Source organism: Cydia pomonella, chromosome 17 (genome assembly GCF_033807575.1).
Source record: "Cydia pomonella isolate Wapato2018A chromosome 17, ilCydPomo1, whole genome shotgun sequence".
NCBI lineage: Eukaryota > Metazoa > Arthropoda > Insecta > Lepidoptera > Tortricidae > Cydia > Cydia pomonella.
The window spans coordinates 12,184,786-12,211,088 of record NC_084719.1 but is presented as its reverse complement, the minus strand read 5'-3'; the positions used below and the strand labels follow the sequence as shown (position 1 = coordinate 12,211,088).

The window sequence follows — 26,303 nt, the reverse complement described above, 5'->3', positions numbered from 1 at the left end:
ATCAAAATCAAAGCGATTTGTTAAAATTTAGTTAGTGGAAACCGTTTTCTCCTGAAATGGAAATTTCATAGATAGAAAAAGTACCGTTATTTCGTTAGGATAGCAAAGCTATTCTTTCCTCTTAAACATTGATCTGGGGCCCGATTTTTTAATTTTGAGCGCTCGATTTCGACACTCGAAAATCTATGGAAAACTACGCAATGTTATTTTTGAAGTACGAGCGATAGAAATTAGTAATCTAGTGGTATTGACCACTCGTTTTCAATTCTATTAGTGGAATTTAAATGTCTAGTATTGGAAATAGCATTAAAGGGAGAACATGAAAGCGAGCGATCGAAATTCAAAAATCGGTTCCTTGTTTACGCTGTAATGTGGAATAGGAAGTGGCATAGCATTACGCGATTCTTATTTAGGCTCAGAACAAAGTGGTATTGCATACATAGATACATATTAAATAAAATAAATATTATAGGGTCATTCCTACACAAATTGACTAAGTGCCCCGGTAAGCTCAAGAAGGCTTGTGTTGTGGGCACTCAGACAACGAAATACATAATATATAATACCTAAATACGTATAAAACGCCCAAGACTCATCACACAAATTAATGCCCTTACCGGGATTCGAAGCCAGGACTATCGGCTTCATAGGCAGGTTCACTACCCATAAGGCCAGACCGGTCGTAAAATAAAAATGACATTCAATTGTATGGACGAAAATGAATTCTAATTATATTAAATTCCAGTTGGTCGGTAATTAATTAAAGTAACGATATCAAATAGATACGCGTCCGTAAACGTCAGTTTATTTCAAATATAAAGAAACAATAAGTAAAACTATGTCCAAAGAGCATATTATTATAATCACTACGTTCTATTATCACTATGTCATAATCGTGCATGTTTTAAAAAAACACGCGCTCCGCGCTTATTGGCATTATATTATTTATTTATTTATTTATTCCTACAAGAACGGTTGCAGTATATCAATTACACTTGCTAATAATCAATTACATATATTTATAGAATCTAAATGACATCATTAACAACAATAGAATATTATACAATTATATTAATACAATCTGTCATTAGAAAGAAGAAGAAAGCATTCATAATTTACTCGTATGAGTACATCAACATCACTCACTCCTCTCACAATAAGCGAGACACTGGACATTAGGCCAAACACGTGCAAAAGTTAGAGAATATGAATGACGTATGAAGTGACGCTTAAAATTTTAGTACATACCGAACCGCTCTATGTGTTCGATGCCTTATGCAAAAGTACGTAAACACATTAGACACCACGCTCGTGTTCGTTTTGTAAACTATGGAGTTATGCCAATCCCTAAACAAACTGGAGGGAAGGGAACTACAGATGGTGGTTTTGTAGGCGCACTTTATTGAACTTAGCGATAAAGCAATGGACAAGGCCTTACGTTTTTTTACACTTTACACGTCTAAGAATGCTTAGTTTCTGCGAGCTTTAGGTACCTACCTTTTACAAGCTTTTATTTAATTTGCCCTGTTAGTATGTATGTACGTTGGCGTGGGTCAAATCTTGGAAGCTTGCTTTGACCCACTTCCTGATGTCCGAATTAGCTTAAAATTTGTACCATCGAGCTGATCTGATGATGGAGACAGGAGGTGGCTATAGGAATTCTGTGATGAAAAAATCATCCTAATTGTGTTTGGAGTTTTTGGAATTGTCTCGATGAGTATTAGTTGTTTGTGGTAAGTTACAGTCAGCGATAAAAGCTTTTACCAAAAATGATTTAATGCCAAGAGCTTATTATAACCCTATTTACCTTAAACACTCTTGTCTGTGACCTTAAACTACATATATTATGTATAACTGCCAAAGGCCAGTCAAACATTGGCAGGGGCCAAAGCATTATTAGATCAAATTGTACGGACACATCTGAAAATATAGATATGGACGACTAAGTGCCAAAAATATGTATACATCTTAATATATGGGCAATAAGTTAGTGTATACATATACATGTTTTTGGGACTTTGTTCGTATCGATATTCTCAGACGTGACTGTATCAGGGATGAATAAACTCTGACATAAGAATACGAAATGTTTCTAATTAGCTACGCTAGAGCAAAGACGATTTAATGCAGAAAACCCTTGCGTTGGAATGTCGCGGGACGGGTTATAGCTGGGAATATGTGTGAAAATGTTTAATACAATGCAAACGGTAATTTTACTTCAACTAGTCACTGAAACGTTACAAAGTAGGGAGGAAACAACAATGTAGAAGCCCAAGCCATCGACCGACTTTTTAAATGTTCTGCCTTTTAACGGTCTGGTGATTGATAAGACAATACGTACCTACTTTAAACATATAGTAATAGTGATATCGTCAGATGACAACCAAAACTCACTACTTAATTGCAAAAAAAAAAAACTGATTTGGTACTAGTTCGGTTCAATATGGCTCTTATCTTATGTTAGTAATTATGAGCTTTGGTTGTCACCTGACGGTATTCGGAAATGAAAACATGCCTAATGACTGTAATGACTCATCGGCATCATAATGAATTTATGCCGTTAACCTCCGGAATTTTTTTAATTAACATTTTTTTAATTAGAAAGAAAGTAAACAATCTTAATATGTATTTTTATTGAAAAACGCTTTTTAAAAATCAGTAACTATTATTTATGAAAGCAAATAATGTAAATGATCGTATACTCGTATGAATTATAATTGTTACAAATTTGCCGTGTTTTTTTTTTCAAAAATGTTTTTCAATAAAAAGACACGTCAAAATCGCTTACCTTCTTTCTGATGCTAATAAAACGGACAATAAGTAGGTACCTACTTAAACTACTTTTCGTATTAAAAGGAAGATTTTGACTTGTCATAGACAATACTTGATTGTTATATCACATCAAAACATAATTGTATTTTTTGTAAGGGAAATCAAGGAAGTTAGATGAAACATTTATTTAGCTACTGAAATATTACACAATATTTTGGCGGGAAATTCAAAAAACGGAGAATTCTTGGACTTTGTGTAGTAGGAAGTATAGTTTTGATACTAGAAAATATTTTTGATTTTCTATGCACACGTAAGGTACCTAAGGAAATAAGTTAATATAAGTTGACGTGCACTCTAAGTCAGCTCACGTAATTTCTACCTCTATGTAAAGTACAAAGACATATATATATAAGTACAAAGACATGTTTCACCAAGATATTTTTATATATTTTATATCAATTTATTACCGCAATCCTGACCAGTCATTCCATAGATTTTTTCTAAACATTAGTTTTCAGTAACTCGTTACGTTCCAATGTTTTCAATTCAAACAATCAATTCAATCAAAAGTGAACATAGAAACTCTTAAAAATAAAGCCATATAGGGTGTGTATGTTTGTAGCTAAAATCCCAAAAAATGTGCACTAAGGTGAGCTATTGAATTACTTAAGTAATTCAATAGCTTTTCTAGCGATGTTCTACCTCGTTTAAGGTCAACATACGTAGCGTAGTACTGAATACAAATTAAATACCATAGATAATTTCCCATTCCGACAAACAGCTGGCAGAATTACAATATAATTTGCGTTTCCGAGGACGAAATTGCGTAAAGATTTAATCAACAGACACCTACTCTCGTTAATGGTAAGGCCTTCTCGTCCAATATTTAGGGGTGTGGCGGGGAAGGCCAAATTTACATATTTGGCTAAGGTAACCGTTTTGGAAGTTGATAAACTATTACAAATAAGGTTGTTTCCTAGCAGATATGTGCGAGATCGCTAAACGGTGAGATCAAACTAAATATGAAACTCGTTTTTAAAAGCAGGACTAAAGATGGCTACGGTGGGCACGGTGTTCACAAATGTCTGAACAAGACCTAAGCGATTATAAATACCTTAGCTTCGCTGATATATCTGATGGCGTCAGTACCTATAAGGTCATGAAGAGTTTTCAATTTAAGTTTATGTTGAGCGGCTTCTTAGCCAAGATCAATGCTTATTCAATTTCTCGGACGCAGTTCCAACGTATACATCTAGGTATGGCAATTGGCAAGGCAGTTGACTAACTCGATTGATTCAAGTTTAGTCGATATTTCACCTTTCACCCAAACCACTCGGCGGACAAAAATCAAGCTATTCCTTAAGTATCCATAGGTCGCTGGTTCAGATCCTTCTTGAAGGACTAATTGCGCATGGAGATTACAAAATGAATGATTTTTAAATGAACTTGTATTGAGTTTTAAATAAAATAAAATCATAAAAGTTATCGCGGGACGTGTCGTTAGTTCGGATCGAGAAAGAAGAGAGAGAGAGAGAGAGCTGCCACATAAAAATTATCAGGCAACCACAAAATACGTTGCTATATAAAAAAATATTTAAACTAAACTTATACCAAGTACAAAACTTATACAAGTATTAAACAAGTAATGAAAGCATAGAACAGTAGAATGCTAAAGTTAGCAATATGGTCCGTCTCTTTTTTAGGAATTTCGCTATATTTTTAACGACGCCGCTTAGCTTGTGGTAAGTACAGCCCCAGTGATGACCAAATCAAACTATCTATATGTATCTAAGACATAGACACGTACACAACTATAGATGGTAATGATGATGACGTCTCTAGCACTCTCGTGATCTAATTGAACAAACTGAAGGGCCACTGTTTACGAGTAAGCTCACGTGTTGGAAGGTGTGAACGAAGCACACGGACATACTCAAGTTTGAGCTGTTGACATACTAATCAGTTGTCAGTAGTAAGTTATGTTATAGACACAAGTCTTAAGTAGGTACCACGTCTCTAAGAGGATAGGACGTCCACTTTTCAATTCAAATGTAGTGCCCATTTCCTTCCAGGATACCTATTGATTTTATGGAAAGTATTTTTAAAGATAGAATACTCTTTATTTGCAATTGTAAAGTTGTCTATGGCTGATACGTATGTTTTATCGTCTTCAATATATTTTTGTTAGGTAGGCACCTACGAGCTCATATTTTACGAATTTACGACCTAAAGTAGAAAGTTGCAGATCGAAATGCAGAGAGCAGAATCTACGGAGCTGCATATTTAAAGCTGTACTCGTATTATTGGTCCCACACGCAAACACAGCGGTCACGCGAAGTTCCCCACCGTTATAAACGTAGCGTAGGTAGCTTTACCGTGCATAAAAACTTGAACTTTTTTGCCAAGCTTTAGAAAAAAGCCGTACAAGTGTTAAATAATAAGACGTAAGTATATTTTGTATATGTATAGTTACTAAGCTGTTTTCTAGACTACAAACCTTGCTATATAGAGCAAAAAGTCTCATGCACATACGAATTAGTTTTTATATATGACCTTCTGCAGCTCTATCATATTAAAAATCGAATATGAAAACAGACACGCTACTCTACAAAAGTATTTGGAATAAGTATCGTTAATTGTAAATATATATTTTAATATAATTTCCATTCAAAAATTTCTGAAATCACCCCGGCGTAGCCAACATGTCAAACGAAACGCAACTGTCACTGTTGCACTAAAATTGAACTTATAGAAGAGTGATAGAGAAATACAAAGCGTTTCGTTGTCGTAGCGATTGCCACCTTGGCTAGCCACCCTGCCAAGGATCATGCGCAACGTTGTTATATATCTAGTCTCTCGTCTCGTCACATGGCGCGTCTATTAAGTGTGAATCTGTGACCAGCCGGCCTATGATGGTTTTGTCATTATATCATTAATCATTTAATGCTTGGATTGGCGATTATCTGATAAGTGACTTAATTCGGTATAAAGTCGCGAGGGTAACCTATAATTGACTAATGATAGCGCGACATATTTTGAGGTTTTGAAAAATGAATTTTAAACTCTATGCCTTAAGGCGTATTTTAAAGAATAGATGATTAAATCACATTCTACCACTTATCTTCATATGACATTAACAGTTAAAAATTATCCATGGTTTGTGCTTTTGAAAAATAAATTGTAAACAAGTATACTTAAAGCGTATTTTAATGAATAGTTGGTTAAATGACATATTACCACTTATCCACATTTGACATTGATAGTTAAAAGTTATCCATGATTTAAGAGTTTGCAAAATAGATTCTTATTGTGTTTAATTAAGACGTCTTTTAATAAATAGTTGGCTTAATGATAAGTTGTGTCTACAATTCATACATAGCAAATGGGGAATCATTGCTCGCTTAGATTTGAAGGCACGTTTTAAGGTTTGAAAGACAGGCAAATGTAGTGAAGCGTGTAAGGTGTTCAAAATTAAGCGTGTAGATCATTTCCAACACTTCACACGATGAGTTACTTGTGGTACGGACTGTGCCTATTGAGTGAAATTAACGTAAGGCGGTCTTCACACTGGCGTTGCACCGCATTCCATTGCGATGTGGATGATTTAGTATACGGCAGAGTTCGCTATAGTTTTCCTTCAATAGTTTTTCGCCCGGAACTGAGAACTCGCGGTTTGCCAAAAATTATGTATAGCGATTGCATTTGTTGCACCTACTTACTGATAGATAAGAAATGATATCTTGCCATCCCTGAAAAATGTATTGATAATGTTATATGTAAATAAATGAGTTTGATTGTATATATAATGAAAACACAGATACTTACTGATATTTAACTCCAAAAATTTGTATTTTGCACCATTTATATAGCACAAGAGCACTTATCGTGACCCAGTGAGCACTAGGATAAAATAATCAAAGTCTAGCCGTCAAAACTCGACTATATATTTAATTATTCAACAAACGTTGCCATTTACCGTCTATCGCTGTCAAAAGTAGACAAAACGGTATAAATGCTATAAAACGATATAAATCTAGACAAGTGTCATTTATATCATTTAACTTATCCACTTATCAACTAAGTTTAAGTCAGAAATTTAGACAAATGACAAATTATCCACCGACCATGTTATGCAGTAAATCATTTAACATCTATCGCTGTCAAAAGTGGAAAAGACGTCAAATCAATAAAAACTGGATAAAATGTTAGTTATATTATCATTTATACAGCCATATCATTTATAAAATCGACCATAATAGCCCTGCTGAGGCTTGACCGCCGATAACCGGCGATAACCGCCTCGAGAGCCTTCGAGCTTTCACACTCCAGCGGGAAAATACGCTTTGGCTATAGCGTTAGGGTAAATTGAGCCGAAATCATCAGCATGATTCAAATTTAAAACTCTACATAAAAACAAATGCAGTAACTTCATTTTAAAATAGCCATTGTTATTTAGAAAAATCTTTGATTTTTTGAAGCCCACGATTTCGCTGTTATTTGGTGGTATCCAGGCAAAAAGTCATTCAGAAACACTAAAATTCCTTTAGGCAAGTATGCTCTATAGAACATAATAAGTTGAGGATAAAAATTATTTTACACCTGTCCATTGGGAAGTATATTTTCTCCACCTGATATTATATGCAACTATACATATAATGTATGTCGCATTTTACTAGTATTAAACATATATTTACAGTTATTGCAGCCATCAACGCTTTGTAGTAGAAATTGCCCCAGGAAGTCGTAGATTTATTACACATGTTTCACTTTTATGCAGCGTTTCGTCCATTGTTGTGGCAATTAAGTATTATTTTAATGTACATGTTAGGAAAATTGTATGTACAATGGATGTCACCTTCAGTTATTCATTTAAAATGACGTAGTTTGAGGTATGAAGGTGGTATGCGATTATTTGCGCCAATCGCAGGGAATTAATATATGGCCACGTGTTCAATGTTGTATTCTCGGAATTACTGTTTTAATAGAAAATGAAGCGCAGTTTTAATCGCGGGGTGTATGTACAATAAGTTTTTGGATAAAAAATATTTTTTGGTACAAGCTTTTATCGCTAACTGTACTTTTCTCACCATAAGCAAATAATACTCATTGAGACAATTCTAAAAACCTCAAACAGAATTAGGTTGCGTTATTTCATCCCAGAGTTCATATGGCCACCTCCTATCTAAATCATCAGATCAGCTCGATGGTACAATAATATTGCATTGTCACCCGACTTACATATGTATGCAAATTTTCAGCTTAATCGGAAATCGGAAAGTGGGTCAAATTTAACTTCCAAGATTTGACTCACACAACCAATAAATTTACATAATTAATAACACGACAAGTTAAATAAAAGCTTGTAAAAATAAAAAGAATACTCAATTATAAAGGAAATCAAATGTATGGCTTTGAAATTAAGCTGGAGTTTAGAATGTTTTTTCTTTTAAACAGCTGGTTAAATATTTTTTATTATAACGTAAAGCCTTGTCATCAAGCATGGCGAATTCGAATAACAAACGATTAGAAATACTTATTATGTTTTCATTCGTTACTCACAGTTTACATTTAAATGTTTACAAGAACAGCCATTTCAATGAAAGTAGGTTCTTTACTAGGCTCTGTTCATTTTCTTCCTAGATAAACGCACCGTATTAAAAGGCACGTGATTCGCGTAAAGTACCCCGTAAAGGTACCCGAAAAATTACACCTATGAGCAGAAGCATATACCTAGACAATAAACCCGAATTCCTTACACGAGTTTCTCTAGTCACCACGATCAATGAACTACGTGTATGAAAACCATGACCATGACCGTGACATCGCAATATCAAACTACTTAAATGTTGTTTGACTACTTTGTTAAATGTTGACCTTGATAAGGAATTATCCCATAAAAACAACGAAAAGTACCAATCAATAAAAACTTTGGTGGCGCATCTAATTAAACGGAGTTTGCACGTATTTTTATTTACTTAACTAAACTCAACTGAAAAAAAAATATTTCGCACAGCGTATAAATATCGTGAATCGTTCGTGATCTGGGTTCTAGCAGAATTATCAGTGCTTCACCCGAAAGAGTGAGCGTATTACTGAGCCAGAACCCTTTTGTTTTGCTGCAACGCACACAGTACACATTACCTTTTATTGATGCTTTTTGATCTTTATTTAATTTTTATTTTGGTGTTACTATTGTTTGTATTATTTTTTTGTTTAGTTGTGTGTATTGTGGCAAGCGAATAAATGGTTTATCTATCTATTTATCTATATATCGTCATAAAGCGGGGAAATATGGCCAGCCTTCTAGGCACCTTGCCCACTGACGGCGATTTGGGCCAATTTTTTTATCTTTTGTTTAAGTACTTAGTAAGTTTTATTATGTTTGTTTATTTCTTTGTTTTTGGATATTAAAATAATACTGAAACTCAACTGTGAGTATTGTGACGGGAATTCCCCGAAGTTATCTTACCTAATTTGGTCTCTCGAATCTAATTCAATCGTGTAAAGAAAATGGTACACCCCGATAAGCTACTGAACTCTATTTGTACATTCGCATATTAAATTAAGTTCAATTATCATTAATTTCAGATCTTTACAATCCATAGATTTTGTTAGTTTACCTAAGCCACGTACCTAATAACTAGTGTTAGTACCACATAAATACCTAGAGCTTCTGACATAGCTTTGACCTGGGACAACGAAACACTTTCATACCTAACTTAACTAAAAAGGGGATATTGGTAAAATAGGACGTGTATCGTGTATTGATGGTTTTGAGTGTATGACCTTATGAGTGATACCTGATTCAGATCACAATGAAGAGACAATTAAAGTAATGAACTTTTAATTATATTTTTACGGGTGTGTTTATTTTCCTTAATTATTATTTGCAGGTTAAGGGATCAACGAACTATGTGGTTGCACAAGGCTGCTACTGAGATCTTCAAACTGTACGCCCTTAATACGTACATAACGCCTTGTCGATAGTCCACCGGCGAAAGAGACTATTCAAACAGTCAAAATGGAAGAAAACAGGTATCTAATCATCCTATTACCCTTTATTACTTTATTTCTAATTTGTCAGAAAGTTTTTTTTTTAATTCTGTACATTTGATTTTAATGTAATTTTGAGTTTTTGAATCTTAAATCTTATTAGACTTTTCCCTCATCCAGATAAAACAATCTCACCAACATTACAAATTAGACTTTTTCCAGTCCTAGATTTACAGTATCGACCGTGGAGCCGGAGTCAAAGAAGAATGGCATCCACATGGGAGCTAGCATCATCTCTCGACCCCTGCGATCCTCAGCGGAGACGGCTGAACGTGGAGTTGCTGTGGTCGCACCTAATAGCCAACCAGACACATGGCTACATGATGCCGGATGGCGTCGGAAGCGATCTTTGGCGCAGCTCACGAGGGAAGCGTTGCCAAGAATGGAGAACTACAGGAATTCAAAAAGGGCGCTTAAGAGGCCGAGCTTGGGTGAGCTACACGGGGATCATCTCATTACTGAAGAGGTAAGTCTCTGCCAATTTTTTTTCCTTACATTTTCACATGGATTTTCACCGCTGTAGTCACACAGTCAACCAGAGACATAGCTGCATTTTACTATATATATATGCCGATGCCGGATGGTATCGTAAAGCGATCTCTAGCGCAGCTCACGAGGGAAGCGCTGCCAAGAATTGAGAACTACAGCGTGCTTAGCCAATTGCCTTGTGGCAAATAATCATTATTAAGATACAAAATACAAATTTTAATATATTTTTATACTTATTTAATACTTCGGCAGATCTAGTAAGTGTCATGACTTGGACTTGACTAAGTATCTGCATTTCGACCTCATTTCGAGTACCTAAGTACAGTCAGCTGCAAAAATATGTATCGAGAGAATCGTCTCATAAATATGGTACGCGCTTATTACACTGGAATATGATGCTATGGGACATATTTTTGAGTAAGGTGTGTAGACCCATATTTTTACACTTGACTGTATGACATGATTACTTTATGAGCAACTTTACATTGGAGCTAAAATGTTAATTAGACATAACCACATTAATCACTGGTTTGTAATCTTCAATTTTTTGGATATTTTGCAAGTTTTTAAAAACATGATAGTGGTATAATTCTTGTTTACTCAACCTTGCTTCAGTGTCGATTACGGACAGTTGAAAATTGTGGCTTCCCGTCCCTAAAGAGTGTTATTAGCAATTCCGGGTATCATACGACACATTTTCTATGATTAAAAAGTCGTTAAGCAACATTTATGCATGGCAAAGGCCATAAATCTAAATGCTTAACTGATGCTAGTCATTGCAGCTATGTTCTGTTTATAAGTAACATATATTATGACCGCTATGGACATACAGTTGTGTGCCTGTGCAGTATACTTGTAATAGCAGTACATAAGAAAATAAAAAAGCGGCTAAGTGCGAGTCGGACTCGCCCATGAAGGGTTCCGTACCATTTATGACGTATTAAAAAAACTACTTACTAGATCTCGTTCAAACCAATTTTCGGTGGAAGTTTGCATGCTAATGTATATCATATATATTTTTTAGTTTTATCATTCTGTTATTTTAGAAGTAACAGGGGGGGGGGGCACACATTTTATCATTTTGGAAGTGTCTCTCGTGCAAACTATTCAGTTTAGAAAAAAAATGATATTAGAAACCTCAATATCATTTTTGAAGACCTATCCATAGATAACCCACACGTATGGGTTAGATGAATTTTTTTTTTTTAATTTTATGACGTATTAAAGAAAAACTACTTACTAGATCTCGTTCAAACCAATTTTCGGTGAAAGTTTGCATGGTAATGTACATCATATATTTTTTTAGTTTTATCATTCTCTTATTTTAGAAGTTACAGGGGGACACACATTTTACCACTTTGGAAGTGTCTCTCGCGCAAACTATTCAGTTTAGAAAAAAATGATATTAGAAACCTCAATATCATTTTTGAAGGCCTATCCATAGATACCCCACACGTATGGGTTTGATGAAAAAAACATTTTTGAGTTTCAGTTCTAAGCATGGGGAACCCCCAAAATTTATTGTTTTTTTTTTCTATTTTTGTGTGAAAATCTTAATGCGGTTCATATAATACATCTACTTACCAAGTTTGAACAGTATAGTTCTTATAGTTTCGGAAAAAAGTGGCTGTGACATAAACGGACAGACAGACGGACATGACGAATCTATAAGAGTTCCGTTTTTTACCATTTGGCTATGGAACCCTAATTAGGGGAAAACTATAACTTTGGATCATTTATATTGTATATTTTTTTTTTTTTTATAATAATTCTGCATTACTTGACATTGTTTCAAAATTAACTGTAACATTTACTTAAATAATTATGGAATTAAAAGAATATATATAGTCTGTATCTTTAGGTATTTAAAAAAAGGTAAAGGACCGAACGACCTGACTTTAAACCTACTTTATTTGATCATGTAATGTTTTCATCAACCTTCAACTGCCTTAAGGAGCCATTTGAGGGTAGATTTTGTTTACCTTTTTTTAAATACCTAAAGATACAGACTTATAGTGAAAACTAGCTTTTTTACTAACTCGCTGAAATTCATATAAAAACGTAAAACGTAATATTGTATCTTGCCTTTTATTTCCAATAAAGCCATGTCATCGAAACAAAAAAATGTTTTTTTTTCTATAAAACGATCTTCGTCTCAAAGTGTACTAGTAGGGCAGTGTCGCGGCCCCTCAGGCCCCGTCCCTGACCCCACTCACACCACAAGCTGTTACTGGCCCCAGGCGCGGCCAAACAGTATAGCCATGTTAAAAAAAAAAAAAAAAAAAAAAAAAAGTGTACTAGTAGTCCATCATTCGGACTTTGTTGTTGATTTTTGACCGTAGTCGGTCGGTACTTGGTTTGTCATGAGCGGCAGTATAGTAACATCATATAGTGACATGAAAAATACATAAAAACATTTATAAATACAACGGCCAATACCTGGGTAAACATTACATTATAATAATCTTAAAATAAATAATTACTACAATACAACACAGATGATTAGTCTTTATAGTTAAAAATACAATTAAATCTGGGGATGTAATCTGACAATGGGGATGGGGGTCCCCAATGTCAGAGTACTAATACTTATAAGATTTGGCGTTGAAACTCTAGGTCCATGGGGTCCCAGCACGCACAAGTTTTTTGGAGAAATCGCGAAACGTCTGGTTGACGTAGCTGGCGACCGAAGAGCTGGCGGCTTCCTCGCACAACGTATCAGTATTGCGATACAACGAGGAAATGTCGCCAGCATTCTTTGGTACAATGCCTCAAGGGCCTATTTTAGATATAAGCTAGTCATAGTAATCATCTGTATATATCCATTTTGTATATTGTTATTGTAAATAAATAATAATAAGATTTGGAGGTGTAAAGTCTCTCCAAGTGTCAAAATGAAATTTATACTAAATAAATCAATCGCGTCTAGACTATCATTTAGAGCCTCAAGCAAACTAACAAAACCAAGTACTTATTTGGTCCTAATCAACAACAAAGTCCGAATGATGAACCACTTGTACACTTTGCGACGAAGATCGTCTTAGGTATAGAAAAGTTTTTTTTTTCGGGATAATAGGATTAGGACTATTGGAGATCAAACTTTTACCTACTGGTCAAATTGTGCAGAATTAGTCGGTAGGTACGGTCTTCGTGTGTGTGTGGGGTTGTGACAATGGTTTACTCACAGGGGTCACAAGCTTTGTCACAACAATAGTAGTAAGTAAGTCATAAGTGTATAACGAATACACGCCTTTGTAATTAATATATGTAAACAAATCTTAACAGTTTTCAAAAAACATCGCCACAATTTCTATATAAATTATAAATGGTCACGACATACATAAATTCTACATATAACTGTCCCTACAGATGCTTGGCTCTTTATCATTTGTCACCATGCCTGTCACGTTCTAACAAGTATGTAAGCGCGAAAGTGATAGGCATAGTGACAAGTGATAAAAATGGAACCATGCTGCTACCGCTGATTGTAATATATTATGACTCTGTCAATAAAATTCGATGACAAATTTTGCTCCTGCCTGTCTGACAGGTGAGGCCGTCGAAAGTGGTCTACTTAGAGCACTATCGATAGATAATTATCAAAAGTACTTATTTAATAGGTAGCACAATTAAGATAGATTGGTTCCTTACCCGTCTAAAGCAATTTATAAATTACGTTGATATCTACTCTTCTATTTAATCTAATTATTTAATAATTGTAAAGGAACGCATTATAATCAAACTTTATTTACCTAAAATAATAAAGCATTTGCATTTATAAAGGAATGCCAGTAGGAGCACACACCACCTACCTCATTTAAAACTAGTGGAGTGTATGTGGGTATGAAGAATCTATAAATTGTATATACAGATGTCAGTCACAATGAGGAATGTGCGGAAAATAATAAATAATAAGTTTTTTGGCAAAAAAAAAACATTTTTAAATTTATTCTAAGCTCAATAGCATCGTTCGCAGACGTTTCTGCTTGTTAAAAATTAATTTAGTATGGGTAGCACGACATCGTTACTGGTGAATTTCCAATATGACTTGGAACTCTAGCCGTCGAAGTGTAACATTATTACGATAGATGTCGCTAGGGTCCCTTAGACCCATATGGTGGAAAAAATGTCCGCCTATGGATGAGGTCTTGGTGGCACATATAGCAGAGCGCTGGAGTATCGATCCAGAGGCCGTGAGTTTAAGTCTCACCCAAGACAGTAATTTTTCCACTTTTAAATTTATTCTAAGCTTAAATCATTTTTGGTACGAGCTTTTATCGCTGACTGTATTCTTCTTACCACAGATGACTAATCAAGACAATTCTAAAAACCCCAAACACAATTACACGTTGTTTCCTTACAAAGTTCCTATGGCCACCTCCTGTCTCCAACATAAGATCAGCTCGATGGTACCATAATATTCATAATATTGCATTGTCACCCGAGTTACATATGTATGCAAATTTTCTGCTCAATCGGAAATCAGGAAGTGGGTCAAATTTAGCTTCCAAGATTTGACACTTGATGATGGAGGGTGCATAGACAAGAAGCCAATCGTTAACGCTCCGTAGCGAACGAAACGCAACTGTCTTTGTCGCACGAATATGTAGATAACATACGCTACGCTACGGAGCGTGAACGATTGGCATCTTGTCTACGCACCCACGCCTTAAATAGCTGAGTATACCTTTAACAAGAAGCACAGGACATGAGCAACAAGCTTCCTCGATCTCTGTATATGTATACGTATAGGTAAGCAGCATGCGGATAAATGTATATACTGGACAGAGTCCATACCTCAATACTGGTCAGAGTTGTCAGCCATGAACGCGATGGCTCGTGTTGCGAACAGACCCTGCCCGAGTGAGCGGCGCGCGCCGCCCCGCAGCAGCCTACACCGGTTCGATCCGGTTGCCCCCAGCAAAACTACTCTGCCTCTGAATCATTAACCCGTTTACAAATGATATCATTTCCCATTGACTTTTTGATTCAAAGTTTGAAGTGTTATTTTTACGTCGTTTGCCCATTTGCGTTCATGAGTCAAAGTCAATAGAAAATTGTCACATTTGTTTTTTGATTCAAAATGTATTTGTTTCTGCGACCCTGCCATTTAATATACGTGCACGAGAGCAAACGCGTTAAATAAATACAGAATTAAATGAACTAGCATGAATATGAATATTGATAACATTAAGAGTTCGCAGCAAGCTCGGCCGAATTTCACCTTCCCAAACGGAGTTTCGTTCTCATTTTAAAACTACGTGTTGAATTATAATAAAATTATGCACATACAATAACATAAGGTATATTGTATATACAGATAGATAGCTATGCCTATAGGTAATTAGTTTATACAGCTCCAGCTTATAAAACAAACAATATAGAGCAAAAACTAATTTTATATGAAAAAAATATATTTGCTATATTTTTAGGGTTCCGTACCAAAAAGGTACAAAAGGAACCCTTAAGGTGCGACTCTGTCCATCCGTCCGTCTGTCTGTCACATCGCTAAATATCTCGAGAACTACTTAAGCCATCGATTTGTGGAATAGTAATGAACAACGCTAACCCAGACACATTGGAAGTATCTCTTGCCATATATCTTGATAACTTTTTTTAATTAACAAAAAACATCTCCGAATTCACTTTGCAATTTTACCAACTTTACGTGTGTTTATTAGGCTTGAAATTTGTATGAGATTACATTAAATACACCTTTTTTATACTTAGTACTTTATACTTAGTAGGTACTTCTGATCAAAAGTCTTTTGCCTTTATAGTTATACGACATAATTCGAAGTTTGTATGGAACCCTCGGTGCGCGAATAAAATGAACTCGCATTTGTCCGGTTTTTAACTATAGTATCTGAAGCTACATAAACTAATTACAGGCAAAGATATACCTTATCCTGTTGTTAATACAAAGTTTCAGAGCAATCTAGCTATTCGTTTTAAAATGAGGGCGTAACTACGTTTGTATGGAGAACAAAGCTTATAAGCTGCGAACTCTTAAAGTATACCATATTAAGCTTTCAGAGGAAATAACGGTATTTTTTTAAAGAAATTTAATTTCGGGAGAAAACGTTTTCCACTAACTAAATCTTTGAATTTTTATGTCGATCGCTTCAGCATATATATACATTATATATATAGTCATATAGGTTTAGCTTTAATAAAAACCTCGTTTTTCATCTTGTCTATAACACACTAAAAATAATGGAGAATGGAAAATATTTAGAAGTGAAATACGATTTCTCTTTTTGTATGGACGATCACGTATATATATATATTCGATCGGGTTACGGTCGGATATAGATAAATCGACAATTTTTTTTTTGTTGTGACACAATTCAACATGTTTCAAACATTATTTATTAGTTAATTACTAGCCAGGTCGTAATTTTTAGTAATTCATATAATCCTACGGTCATCAATATTCTGTAAATAAACAGGATGCCATTTTAAACTGCCCTTCAAACACGTTTGCAGTATTTGCTCTCACCAAGTAAACAGATGGATAGATACACCGTAAATAATCATGTGATGGCACCTCACATTACACCGAGTACCTCTGATTGTTGAGCTTCAAATTCTCCTTACCACTGATCCTGCTTCTTAACAATAAGAATAAGTATTGCTACACTTAAATCGACCGGGATATAAACCGTGATTACCTTTTATATTGTTTTTATTGAGCTCCCGATATTTCGACGCAGTTACATGCATCTTGTTCACGGGTAACGGGGATTGAAGTGTAGTGAAACTAACCGACAATCATTCAAAACTGTTAAGAATAAGTATTGTTTTATTGCCACATATTAAATACAGGTACATAAGAAAATTAAAAATTATATAAGTACTTCATAGAGAAAACAAAACTATTATTAATTTATAGAAATCAAACAAAGTAGAAATGTATTAGGCAAAGAGTTCCAGTCTCAGCTCGTATTACTGGTCCAAGATGCCCGGCGCTGGTTTTGAGACCGGACCCAGACCAGGACCGCCGGACGATAGCATAATTATATGAATTACAAAATAAATCCGTGCTCGTAATTAGATACACTTAGGTACTTCCTAATTGATTACTTAAGATTTTGTTTCCGCCTATTAAAATACCTACCTATGCAGTTTACATAGCTTCTCATATGTATATGTATAAATACCGCTATTACAATACATTTTCTTATTGTAGTACCAAAATATCTCAAACACAAAAAGTACTTAGATACTTTTAAAAAGCTGCAGACCAAAATAAGGATCTTGTCAATCTGATGAGTACCTATAAGAAATCCTTTCATTTCACGATTCACTGTTAAAAGCACCCATAATATGCTTGCACTAAGCAACCATGTAGACAGACCTTATCAAAACTAAATAGGGTGGTATGCACGCCAGGGAGTACGCTCTTCTCGTCTCGTCGATGCTATAATTATATCAACATGAGTGTTGCTATACTTTACAGGTGTCGGCTTTTGAGAGCTACAATACAACACCGTAGTCAAGTTCATGTCTGTCAGATATGTCAGCTAGTAGTTACCTATAAAACCCAATTACCTATAAAATAATTTGATAATGATGGCTTCAAGCACTGCTGGCACTGTCGCCTGTCAACTCTATGTAGAGACGACCTTAGTTATTTTAATAGGTAATAATTAAAATATGTCCACGGTAAGGGTAATTTTCCTTTTGTCTCGTTTGCCTAATTTTCAGCGCCAGATGAATATTTAAACCTTTGCGAAAACAAGTTAGAATTCTAGCAATCCTGAAAATACCTAATCCTAAAATTGACATATGGAAGTCATCACTTATACCTATAGAGTCTTTGCGGATTTAGGATTCAAGAATAAATGTGTCTTGATTTCCTACTTTGCGTATTGACACGAAATATTTACTCATTTAAAAAATCAATATTCCTACTTATTTCAACTTCACAATATTTAACGTAAAATTCTCTTGTAATGCTGAGCACGCCTAATACGACAATTGTGTAAATATGAGTCTATGACTAGACCGATTCGACACCGATGCAGTACAATGCAAAAACATGTGCCACGTAATAAATCTACAGTAACCGATTCTTTGCTGGAAAACGTATTATATGTGCGTCCAGTTCACAAAAGTGCCTACCTTATTACTTCCAGGGTTCCAGATAAAATTGAAAAGAGTATACGCACTATTTGTTCTATCCGGGCTTTATATTTTTACTTCTTTACAGTAGACGGGCATGCCGTTATGTATCACAGAATAGGAACTGCCACCTGTCAGTCATCAGAACTTATTATAGTGCCGGCACGTGCCGGAACATGTTTGCAATGATAACAGCGGTACAGTCCATTTGATAAAATCTATTGACCTGTTCTGATGATTTACGATGCATGGGAAAGCGCAATCCTGTGGTAAAGGTTCCGCTACTCTTTTTCATAATAGAAATTAAGCTGTTGGCCCGATCAACTTAATGTGCAATCCCCTCCATTGAAGCGCTGGTGGCCTAGCGGCAAGAGCGTGCGACTTGCAATACGGAGGTCGCGGGCTCAAACCCTGGCTCATACCAATGAGTTTTTCGGAACTTATGTACGAAATACCATTTGATAGTCACCAGTCGCTTTTCGGTGAAGGAAAACATCGCGAGGAAACCGGACTAATCCCAATAAGGCCTAGTTTACCCTCTGGGTTGAAAGGTCAGATGGCGTCGCTTTCGTAAAAACTAGTGCCTACGTCAATTCTCGAGATTAGTTGCGAAGCGGACCCCAGGCTCCCATGAGCCGTGGCCAAATTCCGGAACAACGCAAGGAAGAAGGAAGTGCAATCCCCTCCATTGACATGGACACAACAATAAGGTCAATAAGTGATCCAAAAGTTGTGTCTGTTTTAATGCTCGTTTATATTCTACTTATAGACAAATTTTGGAATAAACTCTTTTCTAATGGGTTGGTGCAGGGGTTCCCAAAGTGTGCGCCGCGGCGCCCTGGTGCGCCGTAGAAAGTAAAGAGGGGCGCCGTGAGTTCTATCATTATCCGAAACCACAAATATTCGCGGGTACCTATTTGAGCGCTCGCATCGGTAAATAATATAGCGTCGTGTCACTCTTTTTCGACCGTGATTTTAAATTTACAAGGGCGCCGTTGCAAAATACTAAACTTGTAACTGCGCCGCATGTTGAAAAAGATTGGGAACCCCTGGGTTGGTGTAATTGACGCTAAATTGACACTAAAGGAGCTAAACGATTTGCCTTGTTCACAGGACGAGAGGGACACGAAGCGCGACACCAAGTCACCGACGCCGGCTATCGGAATTAAATTAGGATGGATCCAAGTGAGTTTCGCCCTCAAATTCAATTATTACATGGTTTTACTGTTCCCTCATTGTGTATTGTTACGTAGGTATGACTGTGTACATTTTTAATACATATAAAATTCTAGGTTTATTTGCTTGTTAAATTATATTTTCACTATCAACCTCTCACCCGAGCAGTCCTAAAATAAAGATATTGCTGTGGGGAAAAAAATGCACGAATTTCTGCTGACAACAATAATGCGCCTTATCTATATATATTTTTGCAAATATTCATGGTGACGTCTTAAAAAACATTAATGGAAGAAAAAGATTGAGAATCTCTCATTAAGCGCCAACCACGCCTTTGCGTTGTCTTTTAAGATCCATTAATTGTATTGTAACTCTGCTTTTATCTCAGGGCGTACTCATACCATGTCTCCTCAACATCTGGGGCGTGATGCTGTTCCTGCGCATCTCGTGGGTGGTATCGCAAGCGGGCATCGGCCTGTCGCTGGTCATCATCGCCATCTCAGCCGTCGTGTGCGTCATCACAACACTATCCATGAGCGCTATATGTACCAACGGCGAGGTCAAAGGAGGTTCGTATCTTTAATCAGGAAATTCAGAAAAACCGAAAAAGAGCCAATGTTACATTACAAACATTACTTCGATTTTTGTAATTCACTTTAGGTGGCATCTACTACATCATCTCCCGCTCTCTCGGCCCCGAGTTCGGCGCGTCCGTCGGCATTATCTTCGCGTTTGCCAACGCAGTAGCGGCTAGCATGAACACCATAGGCTTCTGCGACTCACTGAACGACCTATTAGGCCCGGGCGGGGGCATCTTCTCGGACAAGATGAATGATACAAGACTGATCGGCAGCATAGCTCTGCTGGTCATGTGCATTATTTGCGCGGTTGGCATGGATTGGGAGAGTAAGGCTCAGGTAAGATCAGTCTATTTTTTGCTGTAAAGTAATGCGTATATATTATTATGCAACTTTGTCTTCTCTTCAATATATAGTAACTAAGACACAATAAAAAAAATCCATAATAATAAATCAGGATTTTTTGTCTCTACTCGTAGTATGGTGTGCTATGTTAATTGATAACATTTGACGTCATGGGACTGGTAATCCGATGCCACACAAACGAAGGCAGTAATGACCGGGGCGCGGCCACTGTTTTCACTCAACGTTATTGGCTATTTTTATTTAGGTCATTTATTATTCAAGCACACTAACACTATTTAAGCATATCGGAGAGCTATAAAGTTACACGAACCGCACGGGGGCCTAGCTATTTATTATAAAAAAATAGCTAGTCACGTGAATTTTCGCAGTATCTTTCATCCCTTTGTCACCTTGGGTAGGCTGCCAGATAAGTTATGCCTAAAATAAAGTTTCGTCAACGCAGATGTGTATTTCCAAAATTGCAATGAACTTAACATATCCGTAAATCAAAGGAAACCCATCCCGTTGAGTTTAGGCCCGTTTTGGTTTTAATAAAACAAATATTCCATTAAGCCCATTTTTCACGAAGCTTTTCCATAATTGTAGGTATATAAAGTAGGTACCTAATATCATTAATAAACACCTTTTGAGCAGTTCCAACATAGTATATTAGTAGGTACCAGATTGAATAACCTTGATAAGCAGTAGTTGTCCCTGTGCAGCTGTGCAAAGAAAACTTGAGTAGAGTTAACATAATAGCCACTGATTGATACTTTAATAACAATGTCAAAGGCTTAGTGACTAGGAGTAGGTTCTAACTGTTTGTATGACAAACTTTCTGGGGCGGACGAACCTCCCGGAAATGACGCTTCTGTTGACGTGTTCGGATGAGTTAGCTGTTTCATTAAATGACAGTAATTAAGGCGGACACGCGTTAATGGATGAACCGCGAGTATTGTTCTCTCATATCAAATTATATATAATGGTTGTTGAAATGAAACGAACATAAGGATGACTCAAGTTGCACCTTGAGTAGTTCCCAGTACTTTCATGAACTTGAGCTAATTTTACTATGTTCAATTTGAAGTTATGATAAAGGATGGAAGAAATCGAACGTACAGTCAGCATCAAAAGTAGCGGATCAGCTTACGCGTCAAAAGTAACTAACAATCTCTAATAGCTCAAAAAAAAGAGATACGTCTCTATGTATAATTTTTTTTTATTATAACAGATACTATTGAACGCGAATTGTCAATTTGGAAAGGTATTTCCAGAGTGGCAGACTTTAGGTGCGGTGTTTCATCAGTTGCTTTGCTATTAAAGCTTATAAACGGTGGTTAGTGTCAGTTTAAGCTAACTCTGCAGCGTTTCTGATAGTACACAGTGTGCTGCTTTTATTTTAAAAGTCACACTTCCATGAAATAATAATGTTTAAAAAATACTTTCACATTATGTGCTATCAAAACGCTGCAGTTAGATAAACCTGACTCTATTCAATTCATTACCCGTAAATTTTCTAGTGTCATACCAAAATTAAGCCGCAGTGTTTCTACGATAAATTAAGTTAGTATATGTCAGTATATGAATGATATGTTACGTGCCGTGCATTTTTTATTTCATTGCTAATAATATCAATTATTTTTTCTAAAGATCGTATACCAGGAATAAATAATACTTACCTATTTGTAACATTACGATCTCAAAGAAAATTTATTTTACATAGCACGTTAGAGATCTTTTGTTGTAACTGCTATCATTATGATCTCGAAAGATAACTTCCAAAGATTATTCTAAATAAAAACCAAGGATTTGTAAACATTCTCATGTGAGGTGATTCAACTACAGTTATGAAAAGCATTTGGGTCACGAGTTCGATCCGAAATGCTTTTATCGGCTTAGAAATAAAACTATAATTTATTATTTAGTAAATATGTTTCATAATCATAATAATCATAATCCATATTTACGATTGGTATCCAAAATGTTTACCTAATAAAATCAGGCCTTGAATAATTTCATACAATGCTAGTTCATATGTAAAGCTTAGAAAATATAGAAATAGAAAAGTGGAAAACTTCGCTACCTCGGGCGAGACTCGAACTTGCGGCTCTGGATCAGTAGCCCATCGCTATGCCAACTGAGCTACCGAGACTTCACTCGATGACAGCGAATATTTCAACCATATTAATGTAGTTCATAACGTGTAGGTTCCTTAGTTTTTCTTTCCAATGTTTCTGATTCATATTACTCGTAAAGAATTAACACGCGGTTTACAACCATAAATCACTATGCAAGTTAAGAACTGAAGTAGTTACCTCCAATTCAATCCATCGATCAAATACCGTATATAATGTTACTCGCATTCGAGTTCTCGCGCCGTCTAAATGTAACTCATGATATTATTTATGTGGACAGTTTAACCGTTGGATTTGTTTGACAGAACTTCCTGATCGCAATCATCATCGCTGCAATAGTGGACTTCGTGGTCGGGACACTCATGGGACCACAAGATAACGTGTCCATCGCGCGCGGCTTCGTGGGACTCAGCGGTAAGTTTTACAAACAATCGACAAACAATCATGGTCCGTCTTCTGCTGGAAGTCCATCACTCGTTAAGATGCCACTTTACTTTGATTCCCAAACTATTTTTATTTATTTATTAGGCTATTTTTGTGTCCCAATGCTGAGCAAAGGCCTCCCCTCTCCCTTTCCTATCCTCCCTGTGTTGAGCAAGATCCCGCCAATTCCGCTGAAACGCATCCAAGTCGTCCCGCAATCTCTTTCTCGGTCTGCCTCTGCCACGACTACTCTGGGGATGCCAGCTAGTGGCTATTCTGGCCCATCTGTCATCATTCAGCCGGCAGGCGTGTCCAGCCCAGTCCCACTTTAGCCTGCTTTTAAACAAAATATTTTGTAAATTTGTGTTTTTAAGTAGTCACACTACTATATATAAAACTATATTTATATAGCCTTTTAAATATTGCAGATACTGAATATGGAACGGGTACCGCCGTGGCCGCGTGGCCTAGAGAAATTCCGGCCTCGGCAACTAGAGAGCTTGGTCACTTTTTCTTTAGTATATATATATTAACATCTAAATCAGTTTATAACTGTCCAAGTTCTTTCAGCGCAAACGTTCAGCACCAACTTCTACCCGGATTGGCGGTTCAGCGAGGGCCTGAACCAGGACTTCTTCAGCGTGTTCGCTATCTTCTTCCCGTCGGTCACCGGCATCCAGGCCGGTGCCAACATCTCCGGCGACCTCAAGGTACGCTGTCGAATAGATACTTCTCAAACTCATTAGGTGGATAAGTACCAACTTTTATCTGAACTGCCGGCCTAGCCAAGGTGACTATCGCTATCGCTTCGACAACGAATCGCTTGGTGTCTTTCTATCATTCTTCTTCATAATTTTACAAACGTCTTTTACCTTTTTTACGCAAGCAGTTCGACTTTGGAGCTCCTTACCTTCGAACATTAGATGTCCTCAATCTCTTGCTATATTCAAAAAACTAAAGAACATTACCTATCACTCCCTTAGTGTTTGAAATATACAGTTTTTTTTACTCTGTGGTTGATATGTTGCTGTTATATGATGCTATATTTTGGTTTGTGTCTTATATATTTATTATGTATGTCTCTTTTTATTTTCTTATACGTTTTCTGTCTAAGTTTATTTACATAAGTTTTGTGTATGAAAGTAGGTTTCATAACATTTTTTTGCAACGCCTACTCTTTTTGGTGTCTCAAAGGTTAATCTGGAAGAGATCGCTTTTTAGCGATAAGACCGCCTGTTGTCTGCCTTTATCACTATTAATTTTGTTTTTCTTTAAGCTGTATCTTTTACTGAGATGTACCAATAAAGAGTATTTTATCTATCTATTGACGCATATAAAAACTGTGATCGAACTTCGAATGAAACAGGTTCGAAGTAGGTGAGAACCTAAATTACCTAAATACAAAAGAGAGCAATGGAATTATCTCTGTTACCACAGAGTACCTGCTGCTTCGGTAATCAATTTATATTCGTAGAACCTAGAAACTAAACTCCTAAAGTAACCTAATTCATCGTGCCTCTGTGCGGACTGTGCGTATATAGCTTCGCAATACGAGGAAATTAACCATTAACTGTAAAAGAAATGTAACAAAATATAACATTATGTTTACTTTGTATACACTGTGTACATTGTATAGTGGGCGACGCCAATCGCCAGTTGACGTCAAAACAAAATCAATTAACTGGCCGGTGGGCGAGTCCATTTCAAAGTCGTTGTTGGCTTTCCTCAAGTCGGGGAAATTACCTATTAAGTATATACTTAGCTTTAGGGTTATTGGTAGAAATAATATGTCTAAGTGTTGCACTCTTTGCCGTTGGAACTTTAGCATTACAACTTTCCTTTTCTAGTCTAGTAAGTAAATGACTCAGAGAAAGACTACGAAATCAGATAATAATGTTACCTACAGTACAGTAAGTCTTTCTTGACATCATGCGTTGGCTAAGAGTGTAAACCTGCCAAACGCATTTTTGAAAACATAGAAATTTGTGCCTTATTTTATACACATTAAATTACTTAAAAATAAAACAATTTCAAAAATGGATTTAGCACGTTTGCATTCTTACCCGACGACGTTGGCTAAGAGTGTAAACATGCCAAATCCATTTTTGAAAACAAAGAATTTTGTACCTATTTTTATAGACATTAAAGTTCAAAATAAATGTTTGTATTACTAGGGTCTGACTGAAAACCAGCGTTGCAGTAAATTTACGGAACATGAATCGAGACCCTTTTTAGGGTTCCGTAGCCAAATGGCATAAAACGGAACCCTTATAGTTTCGCCATGTCCGTCTGTCTGTCTGTCTGTCTGTCTGTCTGTCTGTCTGTCTGTCTGTCCGAGGCTTTGCTCCGTGGTCGTTAGTGCTAGAAAGCTGAAATTTGGCATGGATATATAAATCAATAAAGCCGACAAAGTCGTGCAATAAAATCTAAAAATTTAATTTTTTTTAGGGTACCTCCCCTACACGTAAAGTGGGGGTGAATTTTTTTTTTCGCTTCAACCCTAGAGTGTGGGGTATCGTTGGAAAGGTCTTTCAAAACTAATAGGGGTTTTCAAGAAACATTTTTTGATAAAGTGAATATATTCGGAGATAATCGCTCCGAAAGAAAAAAAAAATGTGTCCCCCCCCCCTCTAACTTTTGAACCATAGGTCCAAAAAATATGAAAAAAATCGTGAAAGTAGAGCTTAAGAAAGACATTAAATGAAAACTATAGCGGACATGATCAGTTTAGCTGTTTTTGAGTTATCGCAAAAAGTTTTCCCTTCATAGTAAAGACTTACTTTAATTAGGTACTGATTATGCAAATTTGCCTATTTGTTTAACTCGGGTGAAAGGTACCATTTACTACACTTTAAGCTCCAGTTTAGCTTATTGTGACGGAAGAGTAACTACGGAACCCTACACTGAGCGTGGCCCGACATGCTCTTGGCCGGTTATTAACATCACACCACACTGTTTAATTGTCAACATACCTACTTGTAAATAACACCTATGTTAATTGTTAGGTAGTTTTTAAGATTTATTTTTAAATTCGCTGTACCAATAATGCAATGTTTGTGGTGTTCAATAAAAATAAAAATAACTGCTAGCATTATCATGTTGTTAACTCCGTATAACTACGATTAATTTACGATTACGGAGTGGTTAGACTCCACCGCATAATTGATTAACCACGCCACCTTATATTTATAAAGGACTTTTTTTG

At 36.2% G+C, this 26,303-nt stretch overlaps 1 protein-coding gene across 1 annotated transcript in view; it reads left to right on the top strand.

The window, feature by feature from the left end:
- The window catches only part of LOC133527139 (bumetanide-sensitive sodium-(potassium)-chloride cotransporter), a 62,957-nt gene that overhangs the window by 18,516 nt on the left and 18,138 nt on the right, over positions 1-26,303 (top strand). The window contains exons 2-8 of the mRNA XM_061864027.1: positions 9,666-9,807; positions 9,988-10,291; positions 19,555-19,626; positions 20,006-20,186; positions 20,278-20,534; positions 22,981-23,089; positions 23,669-23,808. Coding sequence (XP_061720011.1) covers positions 9,794-9,807; positions 9,988-10,291; positions 19,555-19,626; positions 20,006-20,186; positions 20,278-20,534; positions 22,981-23,089; positions 23,669-23,808 — 1,077 coding nt within the window. The 5' untranslated portion in view covers positions 9,666-9,793. The remainder of the gene's footprint in view (positions 1-9,665; positions 9,808-9,987; positions 10,292-19,554; positions 19,627-20,005; positions 20,187-20,277; positions 20,535-22,980; positions 23,090-23,668; positions 23,809-26,303) is intronic.